This window comes from Crinia signifera, chromosome 4, assembly GCF_055691185.1.
Source record: "Crinia signifera chromosome 4, ASM5569118v1, whole genome shotgun sequence".
NCBI classification, from domain to species: Eukaryota; Metazoa; Chordata; class Amphibia; order Anura; family Myobatrachidae; genus Crinia; species Crinia signifera.
In genome coordinates this window covers 7,998,463-8,018,659 of record NC_139220.1, presented here as the reverse complement: position 1 = coordinate 8,018,659, position 20,197 = coordinate 7,998,463, and the positions used below count along the sequence as shown (strand labels likewise).

The following is a 20,197-nucleotide window of genomic DNA, read 5'->3' as shown; positions in this document are numbered from 1 at the left end:
ATGCGGGTGTCCCTCTACCTTCTATATATAATGCGGGTGTCCCTCTACCTTCTATATATAATGCGGGTGTCCCTCTACCTTCTATATATAATGCGGGCGTCCCTCTACCTTCTATATATAATGCGGGCGTCCCTCTACCTTCTATATATATTGCGGGCGTCCCTCTATCTTCTATATATAATGCAGGCGTCCCTCTACCTTCTATATATAATGCGGGCGTCCCTCTACCATCTATATATAATGCGGGCGTCCCTCTACCTTCTAAATATAATGCAGGGGTCCGTCTACCTCCTATATATAATGGGGGCGTCCCTCTACCTTCTATATATAATGCGGGCGTCCCTCTACCTTCTATATATAATGCGGGCGTCCCTCTACCTTCTATATATAATGCGGGCCTCCCTCTACCTTCTATATATAATGCGGGCGTCCCTCTACCTTCTATATATAATGCGGGCGTCCCTCTACCATCTATATATACAGTAATGCGGGTGTCCCTCTACCTTCTATATATAATGCGGGCGTCCCTCTACCTTCTATATATAATGCGGGCGTCCCTCTACCTTCTATATATAATGCGGGCATCCCTCTACCTTCTATATATAATGCAGGGGTCCCTCTACCTTCTATATATAATGTGGGTGTCCCTCTTCCGCCTATATATAATGCGGGCGTCCCTCTACCATCTATATATAATGCGGGCGTCCCTCTACCATCTATATATAATGCGGGCGTCCCTCTACCATCTATATATAATGCGGGCGTCCCTCTACCATCTATATATAATGCGGGCGTCCCTCTACCTTCTATATATAATGCGGGCGTCCCTCTACCTTCTATATATAATGCGGGCGTCCCTCTACCATCTATATATAATGCGGGCGTCCCTCTACCATCTATATATAATGCGGGCGTCCCTCTACCATCTATATATAATGCGGGCGTCCCTCTACCATCTATATATAATGTGGGCGTCCCTCTACCTTCTATATATAATGCGGGCGTCCCTCTACCTTCTATATATAATGTGGGTGTCACTCTACCTTCAATATATAATGTGGGCGTCCCTCTACCTCCTATATATAATGTGGGCGTCCCTCTACCTCCTATATATAATGTGGGCCTCTCTCTACCTTCTATATAATGCGGGCCGCCCTCTACCTTCTATATATAATTCGGGCGTCCCTCTACCTTCTATATATAATGTGGGCATCCCTCTCCCTTCTATATAATGCGGGCGTCCCTCTACCTTCTATATATAATGCGGGCCTCCCTCTACCTTCTATATAATGCGGGCGTCCCTCTACCTTCTATATATAATGCGGGCGTCCCTCTACCTTCTATATATAATGCGGCAGTCCGTCTACCTTCTATATATAATGCGGGCGTCCCTCTACCTTCTATATATAATGCGGGCGTCCCTCTACCTTCTATATATAATGCGGCAGTCCGTCTACCTTCTATATATAATGCGGGCGTCCCTCTACCTTCTATATATAATGCGGGTGTCCCTCTACCTTCAATATATAATGCGGGCGTCCCTCTACCTTCTATATATAATGCGGGCGTCCCTCTACCTTCTATATATAATGCGGGCGTCCCTCTACCTTCTATATATAATGCGGGCGTCCCTCTACCTTCTATATATAATGCGGGCGTCCCTCTACCTTCTATATATAATGAGGGCGTCCCTCTACCTTCTATATATAATGCGGGCGTCCCTCTACCATCTATATATATAATGCGGGCGTCCCTCTACCTTCTATATATAATGAGGGCGTCCCTCTACCTTCAATATATAATGCGGGCGTCCCTCTACCTTCTATATATAATGCGGCAGTCCGTCTACCTTCTATATATAATGCGGGCGTCCCTCTACCTTCTATATATAATGCGGGCGTCCCTCTACCTTCAATATATAATGCGGGAGTCCGTCTACCTTCTATATATAATGCGGGTGCCCCTCTACTTTCTATAATAATATACACCCAGTGACACTAAGGGCATATAATATACACCCAGTGCCATCATGGGCATATAATAATATACACCCAGCACTATCAGGGCATATAATAATATACACCCAGTGCCATCAGGGCATATAATATTATACACCCAGCGCCATCAGGGGAATATAATAATATACACCCAGTGCCATCAGGGCATATAATAATATACACCCAGTGCCATCAGGGAATATAATAATATACACCCAGCGCCATCAGGGCATATAATAATATACACCCAGCGCCATCAGGGCATATAATAATATACACCCAGTGCCATCAGGGCATATAATAATATACACCCAGTGCCATCAGGGCATATAATAATATACACCCAGTGGTATCAGGGCATATAATAATATACACCCAGCGCCATCAGAGGCATATAATAATATACACCCAGCGCCATCAGAGGCATATAATAATATACACCCAGCGCCATCAGGGGCATATAATAATATACACCCAGTACCATCAGAGGCATATAATAATATACACCCAGTGCCATCAGAGGCATATGATAATATACACCCAGCGCCATCAGGGCATATAATAATATACACCCAGTATCATCAGGGCATATAATAATATACACCCAGTGCCAACAGGGCATATAATAATATACACCTAGTGCCATCAGGGCATATAATAATAAACACCCAGCGCCATCAGAGGCATATAATAATATACACCCAGCGCCATCAGGGGCATATAATAATATACACCCAGTACCATCAGAGGCATATAATAATATACACCCAGCGCCATCAGAGGCATATGATAATATACACCCAGCGCCATCAGGGTATATAATAATATACACCCAGTATCATCAGGGCATATAATAATATACACCCAGTGCCATCAGGGCATATATTAATATACACCCAGTGCCATCAGGGCATATAATAATAAACACCCAGCGCCATCAGAGGCATATAATAATATACACCCAGTGCCATCAGGGGCATATAATAATATACACCCAGTACCATCAGAGGCATATAATAATATACACCCAGCGCCATCAGAGGCATATGATAATATACACCCAGCGCCATATAATAATATACACCCATTATCATCAGGGCATATAATAATATACACCCAGTGCCATCAGGGCATATAATAATATACACCCAGTGCCATCAGGGCATATAATAATATACACCTAGTGCCATCAGGGCATATAATAATAAACACCCAGCGCCATCAGGGGCATCTAATAATATATACCCAGTGCCATCAGAGGCATATAATAATATACACCCAGCTACATCAGGGGCATATAATAATATACACCCAGCTCCATCAGAGGCATATAATAATATACACCCAGCGCCATCAGGGGCATCTAATAATATACACCCAGTGCCATCAAATAATATACACCCACTGCCATCATGGGCATATAATAATATACACCCAGCGCCATCAGGCCATATAATAATATACACCCAGTGCCATCAGGGCATATAATATTATACACCCAGCGCCATCAGGGGAATATAATAATATACACCCAGTGCCATCAGGGCATATAATAATATACACCCAGCGCCATCAGGGCATATAATAATATACACCCAGCACCATCAGGGGAATATAATATTATACACCCAGCACCATCAGAGGCATCTAATAATATACACCCAGTGCCATCAGGGCATATAATTATATACACCCAGCACCATCAGGGGCATATAATGATATACACCCAGCACCATCAGGGGCATATAATTATATACACCCAGCGCCATCAGGGCATATAATTATATACACCCAGCGCCATCAGGGGCATATAATAATATATACCCAGTGCCATCAGGGCATATAATAATATACACCCAGCGCCATCAGGGGCATGTAATAATATACACCCAGCGCCATCAGGGCATATATTAATATACACCCAGAGCCATCAGAGGCATATAATAATATACACCCAGTGCCATCAGGGCATATAATAATATACACCCAGCGCCATCAGGGGCATCTAATAATATACACCCAGCGCCATCAGGGGCATGTAATAATATACACCCAGCGCCATCAGGGCATATATTAATATACACCCAGTGCCATCAGGGCATATAATAATATACACCCAGCACCATCAGGGCATATAATAATATACACCCAGCGCCATCAGGGCATATAATAATATACACCCAGTGCCATCAGAGGCATATAATAATATACACCTAGCGCCATCAGAGGCATATAATATACACCTAGCGCCATCAGAGGCATATAATATTATACACCCAGTGCCATCAGGTGCTTATAATAATATACACCCAGTGCCATCAGGGGAATATAATAATATACACCCAGCACCATCAGGGGCATATAATAATATACACCCAGCACCATCAGGGCATATAATAATATACACCCAGCGCCATCAGGGGCATATAATAATATACACCCAGCGCCATCAGAGGCATATAATAATATACACCCAGCGCCATCAGGGCATATAATAATATACATCCAACGCCATCAGAGGCATATAATAATATACACCCAGCACCATCAGGGCATATAATAATATACACCCAGCGCCATCAGGGGCATATAATAATATACACCCAGCGCCATCAGGGGCATATAATAATATACACCCAGCGCCATCAGAGGCATATAATAATATACACCCAGCGCCATCAGGGGCATATAATAATATACACCCAGCACCATCAGGGCATATAATAATATACACCCAGCGCCATCAGGGGCATATAATAATATACACCCAGCGCCATCAGGGGCATATAATAATATACACCCAGCGCCATCAGAGGCATATAATAATATACACCCAGCGCCATCAGGGGCATATAATAATATACACCCAGCACCATCAGGGCATATAATAATATACACCCAGCACCATCAGGGCATATACTTATATATACTCAACACGTAAGAATATATTATTGGGGGTCGTTGGGCCTGATTCACGGATATTCGCATTGGGCCCGATTCAGGGATGTTCGTTGAGCGATTATCGGCGTCACATGCTTATTGCGCCAGTGTTTGCAGATGATGGAAAGAGGATTTTTCCCCAAACTAATTCATAGGCGGCAACTGGGGTGCGGTATCTCAGACGCAGGCATGTCACTGCCACGGCCATTTTCGGGGTGTTTACACCTGCCTATGCCAGGGTGTCAGGAGCCTCCTATACCAATGTATCATGGCATCCTATGCCAGGGTGTCAGGGGCATCCTATACCAATGTATCATGGCATCCTATGCCAGGAGCATCCTATACAAGGAGCATCCTATGCCTGGGCATCCTATGCCAGGGTGGCAGGGGCATCCTATGCCATGATGTCTGGGCATCCTATGCTGGGATGCCAGGGGCGTCCTATGCCATGATGTCTGGGCATCCTATGCCAGTTTGGCAGGGGCGTCCTATGCCATGATGTCTGGGCATCCTATGCCAGGGTGGCAGGGGCATCCTATGACAGGGTGCCAGCGGCATCCTATGCCAGGGTGGCAGGGGCATCCTATGACAGGGTGGCAGGGGCATCCTATACCATGATGTTTGGGCATCCAATGCCAGGGGCGTCCTATGCCATGATGTCTTGGCATCCTATGCCAGGGTGTCAGGGGCATCCTATGCCAGGGTGTCAGGGGCATCCAATTCCAGGGTGTCAGGGGCATCCTATGCCAGGGTGGCAGGGGCATCCTATGCCAGGGTGGCAGGGGCATCCTATGCCAGGGTGGCAGGGGCATCCTATGCCATGATGTTTGGGCATCCAATGCCAGGGGCGTCCTATGCCATGATGTCTGGGCATCCTATGCTAGGGTGTCAGGGGCATCCAATTCCAGGGTGTCAGGGGCATCCTATGCCAGGGTGTCAGGGGCATCCTATGCCAGGGTGTCAGGGGCATCTTATACTACCTACCCTGTAGCTGTATGTGCGAAGCATGGTGAAGGGCACCTATGAAGCATCCTGCCCCCTGGCACCCCCTCCCCACATTCATATCGCAGCATTCTGCACCTACCTTCCGCCACCCCCGGGTACAGCTGCAGCCCGATCCCCAAAACGAGGAGGGTGCAGGCGGCCGGAGCTCCTTGCAATCCCCGGTCCATGTCCCCTGTCCTGAGGTTACCGGGGAGGAGAGGGCGGCATCCCGGGGCCGGCCCTACACACCGAGCAGCCGCTGCCGCAGCTTCCCCTCTGTCCGCTGCTCGGTCCCCGGGGGGAGGGGAGACACCCAGCGGCCGGCTGGGGGTACTGCAGGCTGGAGGAGGGATGAAACAAAGCACAGTCACTGTGCTGGGGGGATACAGGGGGGCTCCTCTGAGACCACCACACATGGCTCATAGACTGAAGGCCTGGGAAGTCCTATCTCACCCCAATGGGGCTCCTTTAGCTATTGCTGCAACCTGTGGCTCACCAGCTATTGTGGAACTACAAGTTCCAGCATGACCACAATCATGGAAACTGACACACAGGCACACTGAGAACCTGGACTTCATAATTACCCCATTGCAGAACCCGGGTATCCCCAGAATGCCTCTATACCCTAGTAAGGATAATCCATAAAACCTCAAATCCAAGGCTGCAGCACAGATGCCACCGGGCAATGCCCCTCTCTTATATGTGTACCCTGGCACGCATGTAACTCCGCACATTTACGGCACCCACCTACTAGAAGCAGGGGGCCTTATTTTGTGCCCAAACATGCAGGCAGGTGCAGCTGCTATGGGGCCAGAGCTGAGAGGGGCCACATTCCCTGTCACAGTTACATGTGTTATATACAGGGGTGTAGCTGTCATAGGTGCAGGGGGTGCAGCTGCTATGGGGCCCAGAGCTGAGAGGGGCCACCTTCCCTGTCACAGTTACATGTATTATATACAGGGGTGTAACTTCCATAGGTGCAGGGGGTGCAGCTGCTATGGGGCCCAGAGCTGAGAGGGGCCACCTTCCCTGTCACAGTTACATGTGTTATATACAGGGGTGTAGCTACCATAGGTGCAGGGGGTGCAGCTGCTATGGGCCCAGAGCTGAGAGGGGCCACCTTCCCTGTCACAGTTACATGTGTTATATACAGGGGTGTAGCTACCATAGGTGCAGGGGGTGCAGCTGCTATGGGGCCAGAGCTGAGGGGCCCCCTTCCCTGTCACAGTTACATGTGTTATATACAGGGGTGTAGCTACCATAGGTGCAGGGGGTGCAGCTGCTATGGGCCCAGAGCTGAGAGGGGCCACCTTCCCTGTCACAGTTACATGTGTTATATACAGGGGTGTAGCTACCATAGGTGCAGGGAGTGCAGCTGCTATGGGGCCCAGAGCTGTGAGGGGCCACCTTCCCTGTCACAGTTACATGTGTTATATACAGGGTGTATCTACCATAGGTGAAGGGGGTGCAGCTGCTATGGGGCCAGAGCTGAGAGGGGCCACCTTCCCTGTCACAGTTACATGTGTTATATACAGGGGTGTAACTACCATAGGTACAGGGGGTGCAGCTGCTATGCGGCCCAGAGCTGAGAGGGGCCACCTTCCCTATCACAGTTACATGTGTTATATACAGGGGTGTAGCTACCATAGGTGCAGGGAGTGCAGCTGCTATGGGGCCCAGAGCTGAGAGGGGCCACCTTCCCTGTCACAGTTACATGTGTTATATACAGGGTGTAACTACCATAGGTGTAGTAAATGCTGCTGCTATGGGGCCAGAGCTGAGAGGGGCCACCTTCCCTGTCACAGTTACATGTGTTATATACAGGGGTGTAACTACGGGGCCACCTTCCCTGTCACAGTTGCATGTGTTATATACAGGGGTGTAGCTACCATAGGTGCAGGGGGTGCAGCTGCTATGGGCCCAGAGCTGAGAGGGGCCACCTTCCCTGTCACAGTTACATGTGTTATATACAGGGGTGTAGCTACCATAGGTGCAGGGGGTGCAGCTGCTATGGGCCCAGAGCTGAGAGGGGCCACCTTCCCTGTCACAGTTACATGTGTTATATACAGGGGTGTAACTTCCATAGGTGCAGGGGGTGCAGCTGCTATGGGGACCAGAGCTGAGAGGGGCCACCTTCCCTGTCACAGTTACATGTGTTATATACAGGGGTGTAGCTACCATAGGTGCAGGGACTGCACCTGTCCTCATGGCCACTTGCAGCCTACCACCAGTGGCGTAACTATCGTCCCGCAGCCCCGCGGTGGCGGGGAGGCGCTGAGGGTATGTGGGTGCCGGGGGGGGGGGGGGGGGGGCTGCGGGACTATTATTACCCACTAGCTGCCTTCTGCCGCCGGCGCTTTTATGTGCACCGGGTCCCAGCTCTCCCGGCTATTGCTGTGGCCGCATCGCTGCTAATACAAAAAGTGACACTTGGAAAATGGCTGCCCCCATACCGCAGACAGTTTTTCGTCTGCGGTATGGGGGCAGCCATTTTCCAAGTGTCATTTTTCATTAGCAGCAGTAAACGGGAGAGCCGGGACCCGGCGCAGACAGATGTGGCCCAAGGTAACACAGTCACACACACATACACACAAACACACACACACCCCGCTGCACCCCCGCTTCCCTCCACTTGTGTTTTTTTACCCGGGGGGGGGCCCATTTTCGGCAGGGGGGCGCAGAATTACTAGTTACGCCACTGCCTACCGCCCTGCCCTTATGGCCACTTTCCATTGTATTTACCATGTTTTTGGGGTACAGTTCCCCCTTTCCTGTCGATAGAATAAAGCCAAGTAAATGTTTGATACCAGTACGATACCAGTAACTTCATGTTTCAGTGGAGAACCCGCCAACCAACCTAGCAAATTCATCTAGCGCTTGTGACATCACCATCGTCATAGTTACCGTAGCCCTCAGATGCCTGCAAGCTATAGATCTACTGACAGACGTAGCTGTAGCTATAAGTATGTACGTCGTCATCACCTTTGCCAACTCTCCCGGAACATCTGGGGCGCTCCCAAAAATCAGGTGGCACTCTTGGCCCCCCCAGAAAAGAAGGCAAGTCTGCCTTAGCTAGTCACCTGCCTTCCCCTATTCAACCCCATCTGTCCCACTGCAGACTAAAAGTCCTGCTGCCACATGATACAGGACAAAAAGCTGAAATTTAGATCAGTTAGCAGCTGTTGCATCAGTGTCCCTGCCCCGTGTAGAAACCACTGACCAGTGCAATCCTTACAACCTGTCACTCGCACACTGACAGACTATCTATGGATATAGTTAACACTTGTATCTTATTTAGCAGTATACATTGATGTATACAATAATATACCAGCTTTATTTACATGCTCCCTAAAAGATAACATCTCAGCCGCATTATAATTAATAACATTATTTGTATGGCACCAGCATAGTCCGTAGCGTCCGACTGTGGTTACACCAGGGGGGGCAGGAAGCACAATGTTTTATTCTGGAATGCCAGGTGATTGGCGGTAGTAATTGTATGACATGAAGGCCTCCTCTGTGCTCCTCCTGCCCGCTCACCTCCCCCCTCCCCCCCTTGTGCTAGGGTGCCCTGTTAATGTTTCATTATATTGGTTATATTATATTACCCTCGCCAGCAGAGCTGAAATATTAATGAGCTGAACCACAGAAGGAATGTGAGACCTGAGTTATTCATCTGTTCAGCCCATAAAGCGAGCTGACCACGACCAGCGCTGCCAGACAGCTGACAGAAGGTCCTCGCCGGAGGCGTGGCTGCGCAGTAACCCCTCACAGCCTGCCTAGCATAACCAGGGGTCTATGTACTAAGCCAGGGAGAGAGATAAAGTACCATCCAATCAGCTATCAACTGTCATGTCTCAGGTTGTGGTTAACAAAAAATGGCAGTTAGGAGCATGATGGTTACTACTTGATCTCTTTCCACTTTATCGCTCTTCGAGGACCATAAAGCAGATCCCAGCCATTGCGTACAAAGATGCTGCATCTGGCGCAGGTCATGGGATTATTGCAATCCTCCGTGGTCAGAGAAGCTTGGCGCCATGTTTTCGGCGGAGCACCCCCCCCTCCCAAATGGTCTGTCCTTTTAATCGCTTTGTGGATAAATTCTGCTACTGTCAATTTACGACCGTGTTACATGCAAAGTCAGCCAATAATCACTAAGCTATGTAAATATCGCCATCGCCTACAGCTCTGAGCCGGGCCCTTAGATGCACCATCGGATGCACCATTGAAAATTGCACAAGGCGTATGGCAGGCACAGCTTCTGTCTGAACATGGCGTCCTGTGCAAGCGGCCACTGTCAGTGACCTACCCACGACTGGTGGCCCCGAATGGTGAAATGTAGGTATACTGGCTCAAGTGACTATTCGTTGAGAATGGCATTCAGCGTGGTTGCCAGCGATGGTGATATTGCAAGTGGCAATAGATGGTAGCCAACTTTGAAATGGTTTCAACAACCAATGGTCATCCGTTTTCTTTGACTGTCTGGCCCCGTGAGCCAATCAGAACATGTGGGTGTGGCTTTGCAGGGGTCAGTGGAGGAGCTACGATCTGTATTCTGGCACCAGGGAGTTGGGGGATAATACGCTATGCTAAGCCATTGCTGGAGGAAAACCATCTGGATCTCCCCAACAATGCCAAAATGATTCTACATTGGACATAAACTTTCGGTGATTATGAATCATTTACGGCTGATGACCATCCCTACTGCTAGCGGCACAAAAAGCAGAATAACCAGCTGTCCCACATTGCCAGGAACAGTCACCAACATCATACATACAGGTGCTCAGTCAGAGGTGACATTGTCTCGGAGTCATGAACATTAAGTTCTCAGATCCATCCTTAATTTTGTGATAGATGCAGGGGTCCCCCCCCCCCCCGATTCTGGAGCCCCTAGGCAGCTGCCCATGTTAGAGCCAGCCATGCCTGATCCCCATACTGCTTGAAGGAGAGGCCTTGGTTTGGCCACAACACTATTAGAGACACAGGACCCCTTGAGAAACGTCTTACATTATATCTTCAGGCTGATGCCAAGATCTTTGATGACCCACTTAGAGCGACCACAGGAGTTAATGCTGTCAGATCCTTGGCAAGGTCCATGCTAGCCTAGAACTAGGAATTCCGTCTAGGGAAAGATGATGCGGGCAGAAATATGGCAGCCGGAAACAATCAATTTTGTCAAGGACTTAACGATAACATTAAAGATGAATTAGTCCGTATTGATCCCCCTCAAGATCTTGAAGGATTTATGGACATATGCATTATTATAAACGTTCACCTTACTGAGCGGTCCAGGGAGAAATAAACACAAACAAATTCTATGGTCCCTCTAATGCCATTTGCTATTATTTTATCTTTACGAAGGTTGGCCACCGCGCCCTGCCGCGATGAAGCCTTACAGCGAAACGTACGTCGGTGGCGTTTGTGTTTGCTTATTGCACTTTTCTACCTCTTGAACTACTTTCCTACTTTCTGGTACTGGGGACAGGTCAAAGCATTGTCTCTGTATTATATGACCCTTCTGCACGGTTATTACGTCTGTTTGTATTATAGAGGCGCTGTACTCCGCTAAGTAAATGCGTTTTCCTCTTTCACAGTATGGTGAATGTCTGCCAGCAGTTTAAAGTGACCACACTCACCTTGCAGTCAGATAGGGGCTGAGGGTCATATGTACTAAGTCTTGGAGAGAGATTAAAAAGTATCAGCCAAATCCGGGTTTGATAAAAATGGCAGTTAGGCACTACTTGGTTTGCCATTTATCTCTCTCCACTTTATCGCTTTTTAAAACTTAATACATGGATCCCTGAATCCTTTATAATACTATCTTCCTCGTCATTTCACAGGGCGTAAGGGGGCATTATAAAAGTTATCCATGGTCCCTTTCTCATCTGACCATAACGCTTCATCTGCATCTTGAAAACTGACAGCTCATTGGCTGATGTTTCCTCGGCATTCAATACGACAGCAAATATATCCATCCAGGAGATAAACACTTATACCTAGATCACCTTTTACCTTTCTCCTGCCCCCCTGTGACCATCTGCTGGTGGAACATATCGGGTGTGTAACGATTGGAACTAATTGGTGCACAGATATATGATACTACATTCTTTCTGGCTCAGTCATTTTCTTTATCACTTAAAAGCTCATTTATAATGGTTCTGCATGATTGCGTATGTCCCGGCTATGGGCCTTATTCGCCATATATTGCTCTTATATTAATTGAGCTGCTAAATAAAATACCTGTTTTAGATGTCACTGGGTGACTTCATCTGATGAGATCAATGTTGGCTCCATTTCACCATCAAGTATTTGGAAGTTTTTAACAAGAGAAAATCCCCAAAATTTGCCTCCTCCTGATCTTCATGATTTCCCAATAGATCTTGTACCTGTAGCCTAAATGTCCTTTGGATGCATCAACTCTGTGTCTAGTATAGTGACAGTAAGCGCCAAAGAGACATCGCTGGTGTGTCTTTATTCTTTGTGGTCAAGAAGGATGGAATTCTTTGCCCACTTGTGGATGATAAATGCCGACACCTGTTGTTATAGTTGCCCTTTACCTTCTATGCCGGTGTTATTTGAGGAATTACGCTCTGCAATAATCTTGACCAATTGGGATTTAAAGGGTCGTCTAACTTGGTTCGGAATGGGATGATTTGGTCTACAGCAAGTTGGTCGACAAATATTAGGTTGACACCATTAGGTCGACATGGTTCTAGGTCGTCATGTTTCTAGGTCGACATGGCTTTATGTCGACGGGTCATAAGGTTGACACAGGCATTAGGTCAACATGGTCTATGTTGACAGTCAAACGGTCGACATGGGTTTTTTTTTACCCGAATGTCGACACAGTCGACATGGACACAGTTTGAACTGCAAAACTGCAGGAATCAGAATTTTGTACAGATAAAATGTTGGAGGCATCTGTGGGAAACAGATGTGACCTGAGGATGCAATATCGAATCACCATTGCAACCATCGGTCCTGACTTGCGATGTTCGCAGGCCATGGTCAGGCTGTGTAAGTTGAAGCGTACAGCTGGTTACAGGAAATCTGCATCCGACAACAAAGACCCTGGGTCCAGCCTGCCTACAAATTGGGGGCGACATTTTGTAAAATGGATCCAGTCGCCAGGCCAGCCCTGTTGCTCACCTTAAATGCTGTGGCTAATGGTGTGTACACACGGTAGATGTGCCTTAAGATCCTATCCACGATTTGATCAGATCGGATAGTGGATAGGATCTTAAGGCACATCCTATTTGCATCCTATCTTGACTATATAGTGCAGATCTGCACTATATAGACAAGGCAGCCAAGACTTTCTGGCTTCCGATACGTGAACGCGCATCGGGATCGGATCGGGATCGCAAGGGCTAAAACCCTTGCGATCTGCATCCGATGCCGATCCGATGTTGACTATATCGTCAACATCGGAAAGGAAATCGGACCGTGTGTACACAGCATAATAGGGGTCTGGGACCTATTTTGCAAGACCCATACAAATCTGAACCAGGCCCACTATTCGGAGGCCATTTCCAAATGTACGGAGCGGTGAATGTCGGGAGGTCCGATTTAAGAATGATCTCACTGAAGTCACTTGTTTGTGTGTAAAACGCTGCAATACATACAAAAGATTTGAATAAAGAGATGAATTTACTGGTCAGGTAGCTCCCCCTGCTGGCGGAAGCTGCTCATTACAGGACAGTGAGGAGCAGTGAGATCATTATTAGAAATATTGGACCCTTATAGTTTTGTTTGGTGTACAGTGCATTTTGTAGCAAGTATCCATGATCTGCTTCAGCAACAGCGTTTTGCAGCCTTTCCTAAAAACATTCTGTTCTAGTTCCAAAAAATGGTTAAAGAAGATAACTTAGAAAATTCTGTCCAAGTATATTATTATCATCAGGTGTCCTAGGATGCAACAGATTAAAGGCTTTCATGGAAGCATTGGAGGAAAAGGTTATCTCTGTTTCTCATAGAGGATCCCTGCTCGGGATACAGTCGTATTGTTGACCTGACTTAGGTCGACCTAGTTGCCTGTTGACTGTTGGTCGACAGGCAACTAGGTCGACAGGGTTCTAGGTCAACATGGATGAAGGTCGATAGGTGTCTAGGTCGACATGGGACAAGGTCAACATGGTTTTAGGTCGACAAATGCGTTAGGTCAACATGGGTTAGGTCGCGAGGTCAACATGGTTTTTTTTTTATGGTATTTTGAGCCGACATGTGCCGACAGGCGGTATTTCATGCCCTACCATCCACTAGGGCGTGCTGGGAGAATAAAATAGTGTGCCGAGCGCAGCGAGGCACAGTGTTGCAGTTGACTTCCAACTGTGTCCATGTCGACTGTGTCGACATTAGGGTAAAATAACAATGAAAAAACACGTCAGCCTCACGACCTGTAGACCTAACCCATTTGTCTACCTTGTCGACTAAGACACCTGTCGACCAAAAACCCTGTCAACTTAAGTCGGGTCGACAATACGATCCACACCCCTCTGCTCAGGTTATTTTCCTTTGGGTGAATGATATTTAAACTAGGTGATTCATCGCGCCCTACTGGCGCTCTTCACACCGTCGTAAGGGGCTGCGCCCCCTTAATTTGTGAACGTTTGTATATGAGAAATATGGTTAGAATTGTATGAAAGATGCCCTGTATTGCAACTTGAGTTATAGGTGAAATGTGTTAAATAGAGAGCATATGATGTGGAAGGGGGTGTGTATCGTTTTGTTTAATTAAAAAGCGGTTACAGAGTAAGATGTACATTGATAGTGTGGATGGTACAGTGACATTTGTGGGTGTGGGGGGGGGGGGTAACTGTGTGTGCATGTTGTTTATGTGTGTGTGTGTGTGTGTGTGTGTGTGTGCAATAGCATAGTAGGGTGTTTCTGAGTCAGCGGCTCCCCACTGGCGGAGGTCACGACACAGGAAAACAGGAGGCTGGGTAGTGGTAGGGGTGTGTGGGCATAAGGGGGACTAAAGAGGAGGGTGGGAGATACTGTGCAGCTTCTGCCAGTGGGTGAGGGTCCAGCGTGGCAGCACAGGAGTACAGGATGGTGGCCCTGAGTCAGTGTCTCCTCCTACTGGGTGGGAGTTAGGGTGCATGAGAGCAGGAGGCTGGGCTATGAGGCATGATAGGGGCATGTGGGCAAAACAGCGTCAGCGACTCCCCAGTGGTGGAAGTTACGGTTCAGGAGAGCAGGAAGCTGGGTAGTGATAGGGTTGTGTGAGTATACGGGGGACTAAAGAGGGGCTTAGGGGTGCCGTGAATTGCGGGAGGGGCGTGGGGGGTGCCGTGAATCAAGGGAGGGAGGGGGCGCAGATGTCCGCGAATCGCGGGAGAGGGTCCGCAAAGCGTGGGAGGGTGCGTGAATCGCGCAAGGGGGGGTTGCGAATTGCGGGTGGGGGGGGGTGCGCGGGGGGTGACGTGAATCGTGGGAGGGGGGGCACGGGGCGCGATGAATCACCTAGTTGGTTATATATTCTTGTAGCAGGATGGTAGGATGTTGCTGTCATTCAGAATGCATTTACATAAACAGTAATAGTAGCAGTAAAAGATCTTAAAACACCTACAGTAAAACAGAACAGGTGTTATATATTCTACAAAGAATTGGTTGATGATGTCTAGGTTGATGTGCACATAGTTGTCACTGGGAAAAAAATTGCCACAAGAAAAAATCAACACAGAAAGGAAGTGTGGCACTTCATTGGTGTCCATGTCGACACATGAGAATGAATATGAAAACATAAAAAAAAAGAAAAATAAATCTTCAAAAACTCATGTCAACCTTTTTCATTGTCGACCATAGCCGTGTCAGTGTTTTGCATGTGCCATTTAATCCTGGGGTTGCCGTGAATCGCAGGCGGGTGGGGTGGGGGGGGGGGGGGAGGGAGGAGGTGAGGGGTGTCCGCGAATCACGGGAGGAGGGGTCGTGGGTGGATGCCGTGAATTGCGGGAGGGGGGGGTCGCGGGGGGTGTGGGTGCCGCGAATTGTGGGAGGGGGGGCGGGGGGGGGGTTGCAGTGAATCGTGGGAGGGTGGGTCGCGGGGGTGGGGGGTTGCCGCAATGACAGGAGGGGAGGTTGCGGGGGGGGATTGCGGTAGGGGGGGTTGCGGGGGGGTGGGGGGTACCGCGAACCGCGGGAGGGGGGGCCCGGGGGGTTGGTGCGAATCGTGGGAGGGGGGGTCGCGGGGTGCCGCGAATCGCAGGAGGGGGGGGTGTGTCACGGGGTGGGGCCGCGAATCGCGGGAGTTGCGGGGGGTGCCGCGAATTGCAGGGGGTGTGCTGCGAATCGTGGGAGGGGGGTCGCGGGGGGGGGTGCCGGGAATCGCCACAATAAAAAATCAACACAGAAAGGTCAACACATGTAAATGTTGACATAAGTGTGGCACTTCATTGGTGTCCATGTTGACACATAAGAATGAATATGAAAACATTCAAAAAAAGAAAAATAAATCTTCAAAAACTCATGTCAACCTTTTTCATTGTCGACCATAGCCATGTCAGTGTTTTGCATGTGCCATTTAATCCTGGGGTTGCCGTGAATCGCGCGCGGGTGGGGGGGGGGAGGGAGGAGGCAGGGCAGCCAAGAGGTATGCCCGGCCCCGGTAAAATTCTGGGGGTGTGGCCTAATTGTTGGAGGCATGGCCACCTCTCGCGATAAGGACACGCCCCCAAAATGTATAGAGGGGGTTGAGAAAACGCTCTAAAGTCGAGGGGGGGGGGGGCGGGGGAGTGTTATTGTCCCTCCCTCAGCAGCACCAGCAGCACACACCTACAGTATGTGCTGTGCTGACAGCAGGCTCAGCATGAGCTCTCACACTGTCAGTGAGACGCTCATGCAGAGCCTGCTGTCAGCCCACCACATGCTGTAGAGGTGTGTGCTGCTGCTGCCCGGGAGGGACAGAGGGGAAGTGGGGGGGTCAGACCAGGGCCCCCGTGGGGCCCCTCCAGCAAGCCTGGGCCCCGGTAATTAGTACCCGCTCCCCCCCCTCTCGGCTGCCCTGGGAGGAGGTGAGGGGTGTCCGCGAATCACGGGAGGAGGGGTCGTGGGTGGATGCCGTGAATTGCGGGAGGGGGGGGTCGCGGGGGGTGTGGGTGCCGCGAATCGTGGGGGGGGGGGGCGCGGGGGGTTGCAGTGAATCGTGGGAGGGTGGGTCGCGGGGGGTGGGGGGTTGCCGCAATGACAGGAGGGGGGGTCAGGGGGGAATCGCGGTAGGGGGGGTCGCGGGGGGTGGGGGGGTACCGCGAACTGCGGGAGTGGGGGCCCGGGGGGTTGGCGCGAATCGTGGGAGGGGGGGTCGCGGGGTGCCGCAAATCGCAGGAGGGGGGGTGTCACGGGGTGGGCCCGCGAATCGCGGGAGTTGCGGGGGGTGCCCCAAGTTGCGGGGGGTGTGCTGCGAATCGCGGGAGGGGGGTCGCGGGGGGGTGCCGGGAATCGCCACAATAAAAAATCAACACAGAAAGGTCAACACATGTAAATGTTGACATAAGTGTGGCACTTCATTGGTGTCCATGTCGACACATAAGAATGAATATGAAAACATTCAAAAAAAGAAAAATAAATCTTCAAAAACTCATGTCAACCTTTTTCATTGTCGACCATAGCCGTGTCAGTGTTTTGCATGTTCCATTTAATCCTGGGGTTGCCGTGAATCATGCGCGGGGGAGGGAGGAGGTGAGGGGTGTCCGCGAATCACGGGAGGAGGGGGGTGTGGGTGCAGCGAATCGTGGGAGGGGGCGCGGGGGGTTGCAGTGAATCGTGGGAGGGTGGGTCGTGGGGGCGGGGGATTGCCGCAATGACAGGAGGGGGGGTCAGGGGGGGGGAAATCGCGGTAGGGGTGTTCGCGGGGGGTGGGGGGGTACTGCGAACCGCGGGAGGGGGGGCCTGGGGGGTTGGCGCGAATGTGGGAGGGGGGGTCGCGGGGTGCCGCAAATCACAGGAGGGGGGGTGTCACGGGGATGGGCCGCGAATCGCGGGAGTCACCGGGGGAGCCGCGAATTGCGGGGAATGTGCTGCGAATCGTGGGAGGGGGGTCGCAGGTGGGGGGGGGTGCTGGGAATCGCCACAAGAAAAAATCAACATAGAAAGGTCAACACATGTAAATGTTGACATAAGTGTGGCACTTCATTGGTGTCAATGTCGACACATGAGAATGAATATGAAAACGTTCAAGAAGTGAAAAATAAATCTTCTAAAACCAGGGCCGGCTCTACCACTAGGCAGCTTTAGGCAGCTGCCTAGGGCGCCACCAAGGGCGGTATTCAATGAGGCAAATTTGCCAAGTTTTATGGCGAATCTGTGATTTTTTTCGTGTGTGTCGGCGATTTTTGGTGCTCCAAAAGCGAATCACCCTATTCAATGAGCTATATTCGCCGATGGCGACCGGCGAATGAAGGACAATTCGCCATATGTTATTCGCTGCAAATCGCCGGGTTTTGTCAATAGGATTTTTCATTGGGATTCGCCGGGATTCGCCAATAGTGTATTCAATGAGAAGTTGGCGAATCTATTTCTTGATTCTTATCGCTGTTCTTCACCGAGTTTCCCTCGTCATCTTTTTATGGTGAATTTTTATATGAACTTCTGAAATAATTGGTTTTAAGTGTTCAATTTAACTCTGCAAGTGTAATCTAATATTATTTGCTGCCCTTGTGTGATTTTATGGTTGTAGAAGTGCTATACAAATATATATTTCATTTTTTCTGGTATTTTTTTTCCTCCCACAATGCATTGTTATTACCCATGATTCACCTCAATTACCCATGATTCTCCTCCCCACCTCACTCCTTCGTTTGGCCTTTGAGGGGATAACACAGCTTTTGCAGTCTGCTGTATTGGAATCGTTTTTCAGGGTAATTTGCATTTTTTTTGCATTTCACTGCAATTTCTTAACACTGACTACAGTAATGGAGCTGTTTAGGGATACGGCGGATTGGCTGAGATTCGCCATTAGGGGCGGCGAATCTCAGCCACGTTGAATAGGGTGACTCGGCGAATCCCCATGCATGGCGAATCGCCTCAAAAAAGCCAGTGAATTGATGGCGAATCTAAAAACAGTATTGCCGTGACTGGCGATAAAAGTCATTGAATACCGCCCCAAGTCTGCAAATCAAAAAATCAAGGCTGTCTATGAGGATTCTTGTTGTACATAATGCAGGTGGCTGCTGCGGAACTCCGAAGACCTCACCTCCATACTTTCCCTTGAGGCATACTTCCTACATTGCTGCCCCCTACTCCTTGTACTCTATTGTGGTTGGCAAGGGGGAGGGTGCAGAGGAAAAGCAGGGGACTTGGCCACCTTCCGGGGGGGGGGGGGGGGGGTTCATGGGGATTGGATGACCACATGATCTAAAAAAAGGGGGGGGGGGGTAGCTTGAAGTTTTGCCTAGGGTGCTAAGAAGCCTTGCACCGGCCCTGTCAAACTCATGTCAACCTTTTTCATTGTCGACCATAGCCATGTCAGTGTTTGCATGTGCCATTTAATTGTGGGGTTGCCGTGAATGGGGGGCGGGAGGGAGATGGGGGGTGTCTGCGAATTGCAGGGGGGGGGGGGTGTCACGGGGGGTACCACGAATTGCGGGAGGGGGGCGCTGGGGTGCCGCAAATCGCCACAAGAAAAAATCAACACAGAAAGGTCAACACATTAAATGTTGACATAAGTGTGGCACTTCATTGGTGACCATGTCGACACATGAGAATGAATATGAAAACATTCAAAAAGTGATCTTTAAAAACTCATGTCAACCTTTTTCATTGTCGACCATAGCCATGTCAGTGTTTTGCATGTGCCATTTAATCCTGGGGTTGCCGTGAAAGGGGGGGGAGGGAGGGGGGGGGTGTCTGCGAATCGCGGGAGGGGGGGCGGTGTGGGGCGCTCACCTGGTGTGTCTGGTGAGTAGCTGTGTCTTTGCTGTGTAACATGGAGAGGCAGAGAGTGTCTGGCACTGTCTGTGGGCTCACTGGGCTGGTTCTCTGTCATGTGAGTCAGTCATGTGAGTCAGTCATTTGAGTCAGAGGCTCCACCCAGCGTTAGAGTCAGACACACTTTGAGTGGTCCAGAATATTCGTGGGGCTCTGATGGTGGGCGTATGTGCAGGGTCATTTCTGCGCATGTGCCTATGCCGGGTGCGTGAGGCCACAGCGAACGGTATTCGCTGGGCTCATGCACACAAGTGGGGGTCCTGGAGGGGCGGGGCCCAGGCCATTTGCATATGGGAATGCCCAGTGTATCAACGCTTGGCGTTCTCATACAGACGCCCCAATGATGTGGATAA

The 20,197-nt window shown here is 49.6% G+C and overlaps 1 protein-coding gene across 2 annotated transcripts in view; it reads right to left on the bottom strand.

The window, feature by feature from the left end:
* KIAA1549 (KIAA1549 ortholog) overlaps positions 1-6,212 on the bottom strand; it is a 57,334-nt gene extending 51,122 nt beyond the window's left edge. For both annotated transcript variants that reach the window (XM_083180928.1, XM_083180929.1), the window contains exon 1: positions 6,022-6,212. In XM_083180928.1, coding sequence (XP_083037054.1) covers positions 6,022-6,109 — 88 coding nt within the window. In that variant the 5' untranslated portion in view covers positions 6,110-6,212. The remainder of the gene's footprint in view (positions 1-6,021) is intronic.
* Between the last annotated feature and the right edge of the window lie 13,985 nt (positions 6,213-20,197).